General features: G+C 29.7%; 6 protein-coding genes across 6 annotated transcripts; 2 read left to right on the forward strand and 4 right to left on the reverse strand.

Moving 5' to 3' along the window:
• Nucleotides 1–661: 661 nt before the first annotated feature.
• GO595_001303 (uncharacterized protein) lies at nt 662–2,513 on the forward strand (the record flags this gene model as incomplete). Its single annotated transcript, XM_067914087.1, has 2 exons — nt 662–1,571; nt 1,648–2,513. The coding sequence occupies 2 exons, from the start codon at nt 662–664 to the stop codon at nt 2,511–2,513; spliced, it is 1,776 nt and encodes a 591-aa protein (XP_067778500.1).
• Nucleotides 2,514–7,757: 5,244 nt separating this feature from the next.
• GO595_001304 (uncharacterized protein) lies at nt 7,758–8,993 on the forward strand (the record flags this gene model as incomplete). Its single annotated transcript, XM_067914088.1, has 1 exon — nt 7,758–8,993. One exon carries the CDS (start codon nt 7,758–7,760, stop codon nt 8,991–8,993), a length of 1,236 nt encoding a protein of 411 aa, XP_067778501.1.
• A 145-nt stretch (nt 8,994–9,138) lies between these two features.
• Nucleotides 9,139–9,915, reverse strand: GO595_001305 (40S ribosomal protein S4, X isoform; the record flags this gene model as incomplete). The annotated part of the gene is made up of 1 exon (XM_067914089.1): nt 9,139–9,915. The coding sequence occupies one exon, from the start codon at nt 9,913–9,915 to the stop codon at nt 9,139–9,141; it is 777 nt and encodes a 258-aa protein (XP_067778502.1).
• Nucleotides 9,916–10,114: 199 nt separating this feature from the next.
• Nucleotides 10,115–10,591, reverse strand: GO595_001306 (uncharacterized protein; the record flags this gene model as incomplete). The annotated part of the gene is made up of 1 exon (XM_067914090.1): nt 10,115–10,591. The coding sequence occupies one exon, from the start codon at nt 10,589–10,591 to the stop codon at nt 10,115–10,117; it is 477 nt and encodes a 158-aa protein (XP_067778503.1).
• Nucleotides 10,592–11,549: 958 nt separating this feature from the next.
• Nucleotides 11,550–12,833, reverse strand: GO595_001307 (cation efflux family protein; the record flags this gene model as incomplete). Its single annotated transcript, XM_067914091.1, has 1 exon — nt 11,550–12,833. The coding sequence occupies one exon, from the start codon at nt 12,831–12,833 to the stop codon at nt 11,550–11,552; it is 1,284 nt and encodes a 427-aa protein (XP_067778504.1).
• Nucleotides 12,834–13,649: 816 nt separating this feature from the next.
• Nucleotides 13,650–14,627, reverse strand: GO595_001308 (CAMK family protein kinase; the record flags this gene model as incomplete). Its single annotated transcript, XM_067914093.1, has 1 exon — nt 13,650–14,627. One exon carries the CDS (start codon nt 14,625–14,627, stop codon nt 13,650–13,652), a length of 978 nt encoding a protein of 325 aa, XP_067778505.1.
• Between the last annotated feature and the right edge of the window lie 3,042 nt (nt 14,628–17,669).

Genomic DNA, 17,669 nt, shown 5'->3' on the forward strand with positions numbered 1-17,669 from the left:
AAGCTGGAATATCGTATTCATGTTTAATAGTTTTAGTGTCTTGCGGATCTTATTTTAATTTACTTTATGTATTTTTTTGACTTCATCAAAATCAAAATCAAGTTTTTTGGATTCACTATATAAAAAACCGTACAAACACAAAACTTTCAACGTGTCTAATCAAAAAATTCAGTCACATGTGACATTTTTTAAAATATGTTTCTGTTTTCTTGATTTCTTATAATAATTTACAGTATTGGACAAGTAAAAATACCCCTTGATTTGAACATTAGATATTAAAAATCTTGTATCATTTAAAAACATTAAAAAATAATTATTTTGATTTTTGAAATTTAATTTAGAGGAAAATGAAAAAAAAACAACTTTTTTGGATTTGAAACGAATGTTTCTTTAATTAACTTTAACCTTCCTGATTCGGTTATGTTTTTTAAAAAGGTTGATAGGTTCCTTAATATATTGAATCACAGAAAATATTTTTGTCTCCGTACTTTTATGAAAAACCTAATAATTTTCAAATAAATCATACAAAAATACTAAAAAACACCGGAATGATTTGAGTGGTTCATATTCAAAAAACTAAATCACAATTGAATTTGAAAATGCAAAACAATAATAAAAAGATAAAAATGGTTTTCGAATTTGTTTTAATTCATTTTTTTAAATGTATCTTTCTCTTCTGATCATTCTTTGTTTCGAAAATTCTTTAGAGAATGACATTTCAAAGAGAATTAAAATAAGGGAGAAAAACATCCAAATCAAGAAAGAAAATGTATTAAAATTTAAAAGGAATGTAAATTCAAAAACTGAATCTTCATTTATTTCTCTTGAAAAAGAAAACACAGAAGAATCAATACCATTAGATACGCAATTGGAAGAGAGTTCATCAATTGAAACAAGTTCATCAAGTGAGAAAGGAGAAATAACAGAAGCAACAGAATTCCCAATCACACAAGCAAAAAGTTCAACAATAGAATCGATTGAAACAAGTTCATCAAGCGAATCAAGTGAAACAAGTTCATCAAGTGAGAAAGGAGAAATAACAGAAGAAACACAATTTCCAATCACACAAGCAGAAAGTTCAACAATAGAATCGATTGAAACAAGTTCATCAAGCGAATCAAGTGAAACAAGTTCATCAAGTGAAAAAGGCGAAATAACAGAAGAAACACAATTTCCAATCACACAAGCAAAAAGTTCAACAATAGAATCAATTGAAACAAGTTCATCAAGTGAGAAAGGAGAAATAACAGAAGCAACAGAATTCCCAATCACACAAGCAAAAAGTTCAACAATAGAATCAATTGAAACAAGTTCATCAAGCGAATCAAGTGAAACAAGTTCATCAAGTGAGAAAGGAGAAATAACAGAAGCAACAGAATTTCCAATCACACAAGCAAAAAGTTCAACAATAGAATCGATTGAAACAAGTTCATCAAGCGAATCAAGTGAAACAAGTTCATCAAGTGAAAAAGGAGAAATAACAGAAGAAACACAATTTCCAATCACACAAGCAGAAAGTTCAACAATAGAATCGATTGAAACAAGTTCATCAAGCGAATCAAGCGAAACAAGTTCATCAAGTGAGAAAGGAGAAATAACAGAAGCAACAGAATTCCCAATCACACAAGCAAAAAAGTTCAACAATAGAATCAATTGAAACAAGTTCATCAAGCGAATCAAGTGAAACAAGTTCATCAAGTGAGAAAGGAGAAATAACAGAAGCAACAGAATTTCCAATCACACAAGCAAAAAGTTCAACAATAGAATCGATTGAAACAAGTTCATCAAGCGAATCAAGTGAAACAAGTTCATCAAGTGAAAAAGGCGAAATAACAGAAGAAACACAATTTCCAATCACACAAGCAGAAAGTTCAACAATAGAATCGATTGAAACAAGTTCATCAAGCGAATCAAGCGAAACAAGTTCATCAAGTGAGAAAGGAGAAATAACAGAAGCAACAGAATTCCCAATCACACAAGCAAAAAGTTCAACAATAGAATCGATTGAAACAAGTTCATCAAGCGAATCAAGTGAAACAAGTTCATCAAGTGAGAAAGGAGAAATAACAGAAGAAACACAATTTCCAATCACACAAGCAGAAAGTTCAACAATAGAATCGATTGAAACAAGTTCATCAAGCGAATCAAGTGAAACAAGTTCATCAAGTGAGAAAGGAGAAATAACAGAAGAAACACAATTTCCAATCACACAAGCAGAAAGTTCAACAATAGAATCGATTGAAACAAGTTCATCAAGCGAATCAAGTGAAACAAGTTCATCAAGTGAGAAAGGAGAAATAACAGAAGAAACACAATTTCCAATCACACAAGCAGAAAGTTCAACAATAGAATCGATTGAAACAAGTTCATCAAGCGAATCAAGTGAAACAAGTTCATCAAGTGAAAAAGGCGAAATAACAGAAGAAACACAATTCCCAATCACACAAGCAAAAAGTTCAACAATAGAATCGATTGAAACAAGTTCATCAAGCGAATCAAGTGAATCAAGCTAAGTAAAAGCTCTTGAAACCATTTTTTATAAATCATTTTACATTTAAAATTTTAACCATCAAACACAAATATTTGAAATACTTAATCAAATAATTCAGGAAATTTAGAAGTTTTTAATTTTAACATATATCAACTAAGTAAATTTAGTTAGATATTTAAATGTGAACACCTTAAAGTTGTAGTATGATGAAATTTTATCAGTTTTTGTTTATTAGGTTCATAATCAACCTAATTGATGAAGATTCCACATTTAGGAATCAGATTATAGTTCCCCAACAATTGTTTTTTTCCCTGTGGATAACAGTTCACTGACCATTGATTTTGGATATCAAAAACGCCTAAATATATATAGGGATTTATGGGAAACATAAAAATACACCGAAATGAAAAACAATGATATTATTTTACTTTCTAAATAATCTCACGATTTATTCCTTGGGAAGCAATAATTTTCATATATCATGTGAACAAGATGAAAAAGGAATAAATATTGTGTTCACTTCCGACGATAATTCTTGTAGAAGTCTTGGGCAAGCCTACCCATCCCTGATGTGCTTGAACTTCTGAGTCTAGATCCATGTGTACTGTTCTTTCGCGTACCTTGATTGATTTCAGAAGGATCAATAAATTTCTTTGTTTTGGTTTCCTCTTTAATGTGCTTTTTAATTATAGGCCTGTGAATTTTTTCTTGAAATTCTAATTCTTTTTGATCATAGTATTTACGCCAAGTGGCTCCAGGAGGAAGAACTAAGGGATCGCGTTTACCAACCCAAAACTTTTTTAACACTATAACACGCCAAAGTTCTTCTAAAATATCATTAAATCCAGGAATTTTGGAATTAGGTGAATTATCTTGAATTTCAATTAAATCTTTTGGACCAACGTTTCTTAATATTTGACGAATTAAATGAGGAGGAACACCTGTAAATATTATGTTTCTTGGATTAATTGTAGCTAATCGATTGAGACAAATCTCTTTGAGAGTTGGGAAGTGATCACTTGGTTTCATTGTCGGTTTAAGGACCGTTAAGGAGGGTCTGCTATGAGCAGAAACTTTGCAGGGAATTTAACAGACATGCTGAAGTACTTTGTAAACCAACATTCCTTCTAGATTCTTTCAACCGGGGGCAATCGTGCCATATTGCCATTTTCAAAATCTCTTGCCATATGGCAACAGACTTAGTTAAAATGGCAACAAACTTAGTCAATTAAATTGTATATCATTCAAATGTGGCAACGATAGCTCTCAAATATGGCAACAAACTTAGTCAATTAAATTGTATATCATTCAAATGTGGCAACGATAGCTCTCAAATATGGCAACAAACTCAGAAAAGCTCTATCGTATTTCTATCGTAAAAGTGACATCGATGTAAAGGAATTGAATAGTTTACATCTAATATAAAGTATTGAAAAAGATTAAAAGTATTTTGACTCATCGACTTTTTAGATAAATTTTAATCTCTAAATATTTTGTTACATATAATTATATGTAAACTATGCAAAAAGTGGCGATATATCGACCGTTAATTTCAGCAACATCCCGACTACAACATCTGAAAAACTTCACTTATCAATAAATAAAATACAAAAAATTATCAAAATTCTCAAAGTTTAATAAAATATATCAACCTAAATTGCATTACTTGGCTATTTGAGTTTATTCATATGTGTGAATAAAGAGAACTAAATTATTTGATAATGTGCTTAAAATTATAAAAAAGATTTATTCCAAAAATTTCAAAAATTGATCTTGTATTTACTTTATTCGTTCCTGCTGAATTTTGTTAAATAATTAAAAAAGAATATGAGTATCGAAATACAACAAGATCGTAATGAACAAGAGAGGAGATTTCCACGTTTATAAACGTTTTTTTCACTGTACGTTAAAGCTTTTACTTTAACAAATCATTTTCTTCAACAATATGCTTTATTTATAATTAACACATGATTTACCATAATTCGTTACAAATGGTTGTCTCCAAACTTAACAAGTGAAAGTTATTGTTTCAACATGGCAGAACAGATCAAAAAACATGCATTGAATAACGGTTTCTTTACCACAACATTCACATTTGAATTTTAATATATCATAAAAATCAATGATACAATTAAGAAAATGATAAGAGTAACATTAAGACATACAAAAACCCTAAATCTAAATGATACTAAACCTAGATTGCATGATGTGCAAATTCTTATGAGTGGCAAACAATTTAGTAATAATTTGCTAAATCTATGAAATGTATTGTATGAAATATTATGTGCTTTTTATGACATTGTATACTCTCAAAATCATTTTATTACAAAACAAAATAGGAAAGTAAGTGATCATATAAATTAATAAGTTAATATTCACTAATTTATTTGAATACCGCTGATCAATTGAACATATTCATAAGACATGAAATTTTATCATAAAATTTATAATTTCCAACGTTAAATTAATTTTATATTCTTAAAAAGTTCATAAATTGACTGTTTAACCAGATGTATTTGCCCTCATAAAATTTAAATAACGTTCGAATTCGATACAGAAGACCAAACAAACATTTTTTATAAAAATATTAATATCTTAATATAAAATTAATATAATATTTATAATTTTTCAAATAATATTTCTCATATTAATTATATTATAAATATTTGTTTTTTTTCAAATATTCAAATTTTATTCAAAAGAAATAATAATTTTAAGATTTTTAATGATATATTTTTCAAGTATATTTAAAATATTTGAGTTCACTTGATTAAATGATTCAACAAAATATGAATGTTAATGATGCTACAATATTAAAAGTACTATCAGAATATTTAGAAAGCAATAATAATAAATTATTTTTCATCTCAGAACTTAGTATCAAATTTAATGTTAGTAAAAGAACAGTGAAAGATTTCATCACAGTTTGTGATGGTATTGAAGTTTGTCGAAGATGTTCGAATGATATGTTTCAATGGATTGGTATTAATAATATTCAAAATACTATAAAAAAAATTTAAAGAAGAAATCGAAAAAAGTTCACAAAACAATGAAATATTAATGCTATTTGATTGTAGTTCTAATGGAGGACTTGATAATATATCAATATTAGTTATTAAATTATTCTTTTATTTAAACAAGAATTGTTTAAATTTACATAAAATTGCGAAATTATTTTCACAAGGGAAAAGTAAATATAAAACGATGCTTCGCAAATTATATACAGTTGGCATTGGATTACGAATTTGTGGTATTGTTTCAAAAACTAATCGAACATCTGAAATTCATTTCAATTATTTTAATTATTTTGATTCTAAAAAGAAAGAATATTAATGGTTTTGATGTATTTCGATTAAACTTTATCTTAAATTCAGAAGAAGATATTCAAAGAGCAAAAGAATTTCGAAGAAGAATTGATATATTTGAGAATTATGTTTCAAATTATAATGATATTATTAATAGTGGAATAAATTCTCAAATTTATAAGGCTCCTCAATACTTATATTAAATAAAACCATTCTTCTCTAATTTTCATTTTTTAATGTTTTAATGTTTGAAATGTATTTTATTTAATATGTTAAATATATATTAAACAAAGAAAGTGATAATTCCAAGTAAGTATTGATGTAGACCTATACATTAATGTTTATTTCAAACAATAAATTCAAGTGATTGTGGAAATCAAATGAACTTTTTTGTAAAATCCAAATGTTTTTATGTTTAATACTCTTCTTCCATAAAAATTGATGAAAAGAAAACAAACACACTCAAATCCTTCAGACACAATTGTGTTGCTAAAACCATTAAATACTATAACAGAAGTTCAATCATCATCAACATTACGTTATCGATTGTTATTATTAATGTTAACATTATTACAAGTACCAAACACAGAAAATTATGATGAAATGTTAAATAACTTAGCAGAATTTGTTGGAGCGTTAAAAGAACATAAATCAAAAACATGTGAAGAAGCTAATGAATGTATTAATACTATTCCGAGTGGTTTCATAAAACGAGGGCAATCATCGTATGTATAGCATCAAACACAAGTAATTTTGTAAGTGCTATTGAATGTACCATGGTAACAAATTTGCAAAAACATTAACATTGAAAATCTCGTATAATTATGTTTAATATGTTTTAAGGCTCATCCTATTCAGGATCAGAAGTATTTCGAAGTGCATTACAATTTTCGAAAACATTAATTCTTCGATTACCGAAATTTGTTGAATCTTCACGATTCGGCAATGTGATAATACTTGAAATTAACTTTAGAAAAAGGACAAATTGGGAAACTAAACACAATAAATTAATAAAGAAATGTATATCAATTTTTGATATAGATTAGATCACCTAACGAAGAGAAACTTTCATGTGACGCATGTAAATAAGTTAATAAGAACTTAATACATTGAAACAATAAAACAGATGAAACGCAAAGTTTAGGTAATAATAACATCGAATTAGAACAGTTGAAGTGTACACGTTTTAAATGATCCACGTGAAACTGTATAACGAATAATGAAACAGCCACAGAATTTTGAGGATGAAGAACTAGAATTCGACAAAAGAGGTTGACTTGTGCTAAAAGAAGCGCCGAAGAAAAATCAAAAAATGAAAAATGATGGAAAGAAGTGATGAATCAGAATAAGTGAATGAAATAGCAGAGAAAATTGAAACAAAAAGAACCACAAAGGAAAAGAATCGAAAGCTCAATCTTATTGCTTGGAACAACGCATTCCACTTAATGAGAGTTTAAGAGTATAATGCTTCAAAATGGAAATAATTCAAATTTTTTTTATAACAGCGTATTTTTCGTACGAAAAATTATAATAATAATAATAAAGATAATTCTTAAAGTATTAATCTTTTTTTTTATAAATATTTGAAAATTATCAAGACCGAGTGGAACATTTTTTTCTTAATATCGTGCGTTTTTCGAAAAATTATCATTGTATATTAAGTTATCAACAAATTCTTTCGAGTAAAACAAATATGATTTATTAATAAATCAAAAGTCCGAAAGTTTAATCTGTTTCTATTTATACAATAAAATAATATGAGGTAAATAAATATCACATAATGAATTATTTGATTTTAAGATTTGGGATATATTGGAAATGCACATCAAAAATTAAATGAATTTTATAAAGAAGTTAAAAACACGTTACTTACTAAAACATGATTACAAAAACCGTAAAATGCATTCATTTCCATTATCAAATTGAATTGACTTGGTTCTCAATCGGCCATCGTTCAACAAATGGCGCTCCTAAACAAGTCCCTGGATTCGATACTTGAAAATGAGAACAAATCACTCGAAGAGGTTCTAAAGTTCGATTCCGTAGTCCAGCTTTACACACAAAGTTATCCATCTTTAGTCCGTTATTTGATGAACCATTTAAGAGAGATTCTAGATTTAGCATTGACAAGTGAAAACAATTTGATAAGGGCAAATGCTACATTGCTTATTGCATCTTCAAATTCTATGATTTTAGAAGCGTTACTTTCTCAAGGTATATTTACAGAGGTATTTTCAATGTATTTCTTTCAGGAGAATCCAAAATTTGCAATTATAGGAAGAATAGCACACATAATGGAAATGTGCCTTCTTGATTTCTTTGATGAATCATCATCACAATTTTATTTCATTTCAGAAGCTGTTCGCTTCTTAGATAACCCGACTTTGGTTGAGGCGTTAGTTAACTGTATCAAAAATGAATACATGGGGAAAGATTTTATCCAATGGATAAGTGATCTGGAAATTGATTACAAGTTAGTTGATGCAGTTGATCAACTTTCTCGCTCCAAAGAAGTTAATACACAATATGCCATTGGTCTTTTTGAAGTACTTGATGAACTTTTAAAAAATGAACAAGTATTATCTAAATTTTCCAACCCATCAAGTATATCAATGCTTGTAACACCAATCGAGAAATTGCCTCTTTATGTTAAATATTATCAATGGCAACTTGTTCTGGATATTGTTAATGTTTACACGATTCCATTTATTACTCCATTGAGTTCATTATTCACTAACTTGCTAACTGATACATCTAACGGAGTCCACTTTCACAACATACTTGGATTCCAAATCCTCAGTAAAATCCTGGTGATTTGCCCCGAGAAGCGCAAAACGATCGGCATTGAAACGATGTTTGATTTTGCATTCAAAATTCTGTACAACTTCCAAGGCCATTCAATTGCGTTGAATGCGGTTTCCGACTTTTTGATAGACTCAGCCCAGAAAGCAGAATATCGAAATCTTGTTTTGGATAAGGTTATCCCTTTTGCTGACAATGTCTTTCAACAAAACGCAATCACAACAATCCAAGCCACTTGCTATAAAATGTTTAAAAATATGAAATATAAAGTGGATTGGAATGGATATGAGAAAAACACATTTGATAAGCTTTATTTGAAGTACGTTGCTCGGTTGTTTGAAATAGAAAATAAAGAATATGGACAAGCTTATGACGTGCGCGATTTCCAAATATAATTTTAATAAAACTTTGTGTCTAATTTGACCGTTTATTTCATGTCAAAATAAACCATTCAAATGTTAGCATAATAAAAAAAAATTTAATGAATCTACAAGCTGTAAGTGGATTTAAAAAGCAAATTTAGATAATTGTGTTTAGTCTTTACTCTTGTGTTTCGATATCAATTCCTTCAAGAATTGATGGACGGACACCTGCACGGCGTGGAAGGCTGATAAGTGGGTTCTCACCTTGGCCAATGACGAAAACGTTTGGAATACGTGTGGCAAATTCGGCTCCAGATGCATCTTTGATATGGACAATTGAGAATCCAACCATTTGTGGTTCGATGGATTGGATGACACCAACACGACCGACGTTACCACCGGATGTTACCATGGCAACGTTGCCCTTTTCGAACTTGATGAAGTTATCAACTTCATGTGTCTTGAGGTTGTACTTGACTGTGTCGTTCATACGGATTGATGGATCAACATAACGAAGTGTGTGGCCATCATGGGCAACGAGATGTGGAACTCCGCGTTCACCAATGAAATATTTGTTGATACGAAGAAGTTTGAATTCGGCTTCCTTTGGTTCGATCTTGTGGGCGACAAAACGTCCCTTGGCATCATAAAGAAGACGGAATTGTTCGTTGGATTTACCGAGTTCAATTACATCCATAAGACCTGCTGGGAAGCGTGGATCAGTACGTACCTTACCATCAACTTTAACAAGTCTACGAGCAACAATGGCTGTAACTTCACGGGCATTAAGGGCATACTTAAGACGATTACGTAAGAAAATGGTGATTGGAAGGCATTCTCTAAGTTTGTGTGGACCAGAGGATGGGCTTGTAGCAAACTTTCCTGCTGTCTTTGCAAGCATCCAGTGGTGTGGGGCTGCAAGGCGCTTTAAGTGCTTACGTTGGCAACGTGGCATTGACCAAAAGGAAGGACCAAAACCGTCGAGGCCGTTTAATACAATAAACGGTTTCTTCATAACTTTGGTTTTTGTACATTAACTTCGTGAATATATCCTATTTATCAATACTATTTTGCGTTTTCTTGGATAATAAATTTTTTAATATATGATAAGGTTGAAAAAATGTTAATTTATAATTCAATAATGATAAAAATGTTTATTTGTTAAAATCTTTGAACTTTGGTATAGTTGGGTCTAACTCTTCAGCAAGAGCTTCGGCTCTGCTAATTTGTAATTTAAGTAATTCTGTTGTTTCTTTAACTTCATTATCAACCTTTCGAAATGAAGATAACATTGAAGCTAAACGCCCATCAAGTTCATTCTTTCTTTTTTCCAAAAGTTGTGCCATTTTAATGTATTCTTCTAATTGCTTTTTAACTGTGCTTGAAAGTAATTCTTCGTTCTTATTAATTGTATTTATGATCCTTTTATAGTATTCTGATGCCATTTCGTCTGTCAAAGGAAGAAGACCACTTGTTATTTGAATATCTTTCGGATACTCTATTTTTGTATGATTTCTGTGGATAAAAGGCTCTTCGGATTCACTTACCTTATTTTCTTGAGGAACATTATGTGTTTCTGGTTGTACTTTTTGCGTTTGGCTCTGTGCGGGAAGAGATTGATCTTGTCCCATTTGCCACTTTTTTAGATTAGATACTTTACAAGATATTCAATGCAAAACTTTTTCTATGATTTACAAATCAAACGATAAGTGCTGTTTTGTATGGTGTTTCAAGATTTATAATTTTTTTAAGAAATTATTTTTTGCTTGAGGAAAACATTTTAAAAACTATTTATGCAACTATAAAACTTTGAACGTAAATACAAAATTAAGAAAACTTCACTTCAAGATTACGAAAAATTCCAAGAAAGTTTATCACATATTTCAACAATAATCAAAAATTGACCACCATGTTATAGAAGATATTGTTGTCAATGCCATGTTTTCATTAATGGTTAATGAAGCATTTTTTGATCAATTAAAATGAGAAACTGAAATTTCAAAATATTGAACTTTTTATTCGATCTCGAAAGAATAAAAACTAATGAAGAATTATTTTATTTTTATCATTTATTTTTGATGATTGAATTTTTCAATAATGCTATTTTAATGAATTTTCATTTTTTGCTTGTGCTGCTTGTGTTTGGTCATGACAATTTTATGGTGATTACAAAGATCTTTGTATTTAAATACATTTTTGTTGATATTATCAACTTGTTAACATATTCTAGTCATGAATTGTTTTTGTTTTTGAACAATGTTAAAGATTTTTAGTACTTTACATACATAAAATTTACATAAATTTATAATATTGAACCTAACTCACAAAGAGACAATTATCTTAATTCCATCTTTTTCTGTGTAAGGTTTTAATGTTTGTAATATCTAAATTAGTTAAAAGTTATTATAGACATTCAATGCAAGGGATTATAAGCAAAATATGGTTCATCTTCATCTCCTAAAAAATGGTTTACATCTGATATTAATTTCATGTAAATAAGAAATCAGAAAAAAATTCCCAGTTAAACCTTATTTAATTTACACAAAGCAATAAAACAAAAGAATTTTGATTATGATACAGATCTATTTTTTATACATCAGATTCGACAAATTTAAACAATTCTCTGTCATTTTTCTCGCTTGTATCCGATAAATGTTTTACTTTTTGGGAAACTTTCTCGTGGTGAATTTCAGGTTCAAAATTTATCGATACACTTTCAATTTCATCCATGTGTAAAATCCGCGCTTTCAGAGAGTCCACTACAACCTGAGCGGCCTCTAAGCTTGTTCCGTCACGGAAAACTATACTTAATTCCGCAAAATAGTTTGGTCCAATTTGATATGCAATAACATTTGTAATCGATTTAATCAAAGGATTATGATGAGCAGCAATGTATGTCAAGTTCCTTATTAATTCTGATGGGGCTCTTTCTCCCATTAACATTCTTGCGTTTTCAGTTGCATTTTTTACCCAAGATTGCAAAACGAAAAGCGAAATAAGAAGACCACCTGCTGAATCCATCCACCATTGAAGCTTTGCCCCTCCCCAATACATGAACAACCCAAAGGAATTGGTCAAAACATCGTTTCGATGATCGGAAGCAAGAGCCAGCGTTATGGGGTGCCCCAAATATGTGTAAAAAATCCACATCAAAAGCTTTACGATGATTGTCATGATCATTACGATGACAGCAACGTTGGTTGTGTCAGGCGCAACTTCATGGGAAAGTAAAGAGCGAAGACATTGAAGAATTATTAAAATTGCACAACAACTCATTAATACAGAAAACACTAAAATACCTACGGTGGAAACACGTGACTTCCCGACTGGATACTTGACCTTATCTTCTTCTGTAAGTTGGGAACTAGCGGCAGTTATTGATATAATTATTCCGCCAATAATGTCAAGGCAAGAATCGGCAAGAGAAGACATAATTGTATAAGAGGCGGACGTTGAAATGGCAAAAGCTTTCGAAAGTAAAAGAAAGCAATTTATTCCGAAAGAACAATATGTTGCAAGACGAATAGAAAATCCCGTGTCATTTGTGTTTTCAATATCGCTTGAGTCATCTGAGAGTTCGTCTAATTTTTGAATTGTGTCAAGCCATTCATTCATTGAATGGTAATAATTTCGAACATGTGCCCTAGTTCTGAAACCCATTTTTGGGCGATTGTTAATTCCTTCAATAACACCAGAAAGCTCTTCTATTGACTCTGAAGGAATTATTTTTTTGAATGGGGTGTTTGCTAAATCTGTTTCTAAATCTTTATGTTTTTTTACGTTTTCCATACAACTTTCGCAAATTTGGAATGGCTGGAGATTGTCGCTTTGCTTCATACAGATATTGCAGGTAGGATCCTTATGATCTTCCATGGAAGCAAAGTTTTCCTACGAGGGATAACCATACCGAAAAGTGTCAATGTAAAGTGTTTAACCGTATTTTAATTGAGCGTGTTTTGATTGAAATTGGCAGAAAAAAAAGTTATCAAATTTGTAACTCTCTTTTGCCTAAGTTGTGCTCTCTTTTGATGAAAAATTGTTGCATACATTTGTAATCAAATATTTAATGCTCCAATGTTTATACCCATCTCAACTTAGAAAAATGTTGATATTAACAAATATTCTTCTCTTTTATAAAAAAATAATCCGCATGTATACGAGCATATTCAAATTAATAGTTTTTGTATATGTATAAATAGATTGCTCGATTTGTAAATATGTTTATCTTTAAAAAATAATTAAATCTCAACATCCTTTATGATATTTCATGACAAATAATAAAGTAATTCATTGATTACTATAATAAAAACTTGTCACTAAATATCCTGAAAAATCTCTCAGCATACAAATCTATAGATCAAAAACATAACATTGTAACCCTTCGCAGAGTCAATTTGACCATTCTCGATAAGATTGTCACTTTTCATCCGGACCACCCCATTAATCCCTGTCAAATCGGATTCCCCACAAACATTGAGAGCAAAACGTTTATTTTGAGCGTCGGCACAACTGTAAACTGGTTGTAAAGTCAGCCGCTTTTTGAGTGCATTTCTATTGAAGCCGATCAAAAAGTGCCACAACTGTTTGGGCCCAACGTCTTTGAATTTTCAATGTATTGGAGAGCGGTTATATGTATGAAAAAGTCGATAAAATATGTCAAATATTTATTTATTTATTTAAAAACAAAAATTAGACAACAAATGGGAACGTAAACGCAGACGAAGCCAAAATTTTTCTCTTTTTCGACACAACAGGGGAGTATCTATTCATTGAGTCTGGCAAAGAGATACTTGACTTCAGTTGTGATTGATATGGGAATACAAATCGAGGCCTTTGGTCAACGACTTTGGTATCTTTGTTTGACTTCCTAAAGACGGGCGACTTCAGGATTTCTTCGTACGAAGCCCTTTCTTTTGGCTCAATTTTTAACATTGATCTGATCACATTCGCAAATCCTTTGTCAACGTCGTCAGGAATGACAACGAAATGCGTTGATATGTTCGACAGAAGCTGCGTCGGGTTATTGCCATAGAAAGGAAGTCTTCCAGTTGCCATTGCGAAAAATGTAATACCGAGTGACCAAACATCTGCTTTCACGGGGTCATATGACTGCATATGAAGAACCTCGGGCGGTAGGTAATGAAGGGATCCGACGAACGAAGTTACTTTTCGATTTGTTAATTTTTGAGCGAATCCAAAGTCGGCCAATTTCAATCTATTGTATTTGTCGAGAAGGATGTTACAAGGCTTTATATCTCTGTGTGCTATTCCAATGTTCTTACAGAACTGTAGCGCTTCCAGTATTTGTTTTGCGAATTTTATCAGATTATATGTTGGAACTGTTCCATGTCTTTTAATATAATCTCCTAAAGATCCATTTGGGCAATATTCCAGAACGATATAATATATATCGTTTTCTCTGAAGTGGTCGTATATCGATATAATATTTGGATGACGAATTCCGATCAATGCGGAGACCTCTGTTTTTACTGTGTCGTATTTCTCTTTGTTTTTGCAATATATTAAGTTGATTGCTTTTGCCACGAAAAATTGGTCGACATAACGATTTGACGAAATTAAATATACTGTCGAAAAGCCACCAGACCCTATTTCTTCCAACAGTGTGTATTGGTGCTTCGCGAGGTCTGCACGGCATTCCAATTCCATCGGAAAAATGACCCGAATTGAGTACCATCCCACAAAACCGGCTTTGAACGTTCAAAGTTTCATTCAAAATTTTTATGCCAATTGACACTTATTCAATTCTGAATGGGTGTTACGGTTTGCTTTCAATAGAGTCCTTTCAATGTAAATCGCACAAAAAGTAGCTCCGATAGGTGAACATCTTTTTTGTGATAAAAAATTGAATGTCATAAAATGACTTTATCAAATAGTTGAACACAAATGTGAGACAGATTGAAATAAAGTTTCAATGAAGTCGACGGTTTCTTCGGGAGTTTTGGATACTTTTGCGGCTATTGAAATTTGGATATCGTTTGGTAATTTTGTGTAGATGTTAAGTAAAGAAGTGTTTAATATCCGCGAATTCCTTTCTTTCGTTGGTAAATATTTCGATATTTCTGTTGAAACAACATTCAATAAACGGATTATGTTCCTATCGTACTTCATTAATGTGAATATATTTCCATTTCTTGAAGTGATTAATGAAAATCCATTTCGAATATATTGGAATGAAGAAATTGGAGCTTCTAATTTCATTGTCGACAATACTTTAATTTCAATTAAATCATTTGTTAATTTTAATAAGTAAATAGTGAGTTCATTATTTAAATTAACAGTAAATAAATGATATGAATTATTTTGTAAGTTATTACCGACGAAACCATTTTGAAGTTTCGCGTTAATTATATATTCATAAACTTTCTCTAACGTTACAATTGTATCGTTTTCAACAAATTTTAAAATTAGAATTGAACGTAATGCTCCGAAATATATTAAATAATTATTAATTATCGAAATCGATCGTGGAATTACACCCATTGGAACTATTTGGATTTGATCTAATATTAACATACCGCTTAATGAGAAAATGATTTTATATAAAATTATTTTACATGTACTTCCAACAATTAATAAATTTTTATATGAATTAATTGTAAAAACACTTCCATCGACTTCAATCGTTTTAATTACTTTAAATGTTTGAAATATTTCTTTGATAACACATAATTTACCATTAGTTTTAGTAGCAGTACCATAAAATGTAATATTTAGTTCTGGATGATAATAAAAACAAGTTAACTCTTCATTATCATTTAATTCTTCAAAAAAAACTTGTGAATATGAAGGTAATAATAATCCTAAAATCAAAAACTTCGATTTATAATTAATAAATGATATAAATAACGTTAATGGGTTCTTATGTACTTCAATTAATATTGGCTGTGAAATACATTTTTGTTTATCAAATATACATAATGATTTGTTTTGTAATTCGCCGATAATTAAATTCATATTATTTATTAATATGATGTAATTCTGAAGTTTACAGGAATGTGAATGTTCATTACATATTAATGTCAAACTACTTCCATTACCATATAATAATGTTGGATTAGTTCCATTAATAAATAATGTGTTGTTTTGATATAGAAATACATTTTTGATTAAATATCCAATTTTGATTTCTGTGAGTTTTAGAAGTTGTGGTAAAGAATATCGTTGAATAATTCCATTTTCATAACATATTACTATACGTAAATGATTTTGATAATTAGTAAATGTTAATGATTTACATATAGAATCATTACTTAGAACAATTTCTTTTAATAAATTTTTGTTTTCATATAGTCGTAAAATACCTGAAAAGAAATATATAATTATATATTCATTATATAATTCTGCTATTAATGGCTCATCATTTATATCATCGAATATTATATTATAAAGAAGATCGAAATTAAATGAATAAATTTCGATCATATTCGGAAATAATAATAATATATTTGATTTATAACTTGTCGAATATATTATATCATTTTCAAATACAATAAATTTATTTCGTTTACATCCAATCGAATGAATTGAATTAGAACATATTTGATAAAATGAATTTTGATCATTAAATATTATATTAAAAGTCTTTTGTTCATATTGGAAACCATTTAATTCATTTTCTTCTTGTGATGTATTAATATTAATAACTATACTTTTGCCATTTTTTAATGTTAATATTATATATTTATCACATGCATTAAATACATTTTCAGCTTGTAGAGGAATTTCAATTTGACTGATAAATATCGAACCAGTTTTCATCGATGTAATTGTTGAACATTTATCAACGCCTTGTGTTAAATATATATTTCCCATTTCTTCACAAAATGAAGTAAATGAATTAATTGGCGTAAATTGATTTATTGTATTTAAAATATGAATTTTATTGTTTATAAATTGTACAAAATATGAATTTGTCATTTTAGATCCAATGAAATATATATTTCCATCAATTTCATTAATCGTTGATGGCATTGAATTTTTTAATGTTCCAATTTCAGTAAATATAATTTTGTCTTCAATAGTTATATAAAAGATTTCACCTAATGTACATATAATTAAATATGTCCAACCATTAATATGAGAATATGATATCGGAGATGAATATGTATCAAATGGTATGTTATGATTAATAATTCGATTTTTATATACTGAGGTAATTAAATTGGATCCAACAATTAAATAAATGGGTTTCTTGGTGTCGCCTAATGGTAATGGTATGATAAATGTCGATGTGTTATCAGGTGTTTGATTGACACATAATGAATAAATACGTTCAAGTGTTAATACTTTGCGATCAAATGTATACGAAATTGAACAACATGAGCCTGCATTGGTACTATATAATATAACTAAACGAACATTTTGTTGATGATTTAGAAATTTCATATCAAGAATTTTCATATCTTCACAACGTATGTCATATGATACTTTAGGATTGTCTAATGGACTCCAAAAACTTAGAAACCCTGGCTTGTTTTGTATAAATAATATTGGAAATAATTGATTGACATCTGCAATTAAATCATCAGAATAATATCCGGTTTCGGGATAAAATGCATGTTGAATTCGCTTTGGATCTGAGAAACATATATATGAATAATCATAAAAAATAACTATAATCGTGTCTGATCCTGAAGGTTTACCAAATGATTTTGCTGAAAATTTTCTTAATCCGATAATTGTTTTTTG

The sequence above is a fragment of the Histomonas meleagridis genome (assembly GCF_020186115.1).
Source record: "Histomonas meleagridis strain 2922-C6/04-10x chromosome Unknown contig_130, whole genome shotgun sequence".
NCBI classification, from domain to species: domain Eukaryota; phylum Parabasalia; order Tritrichomonadida; family Dientamoebidae; genus Histomonas; species Histomonas meleagridis.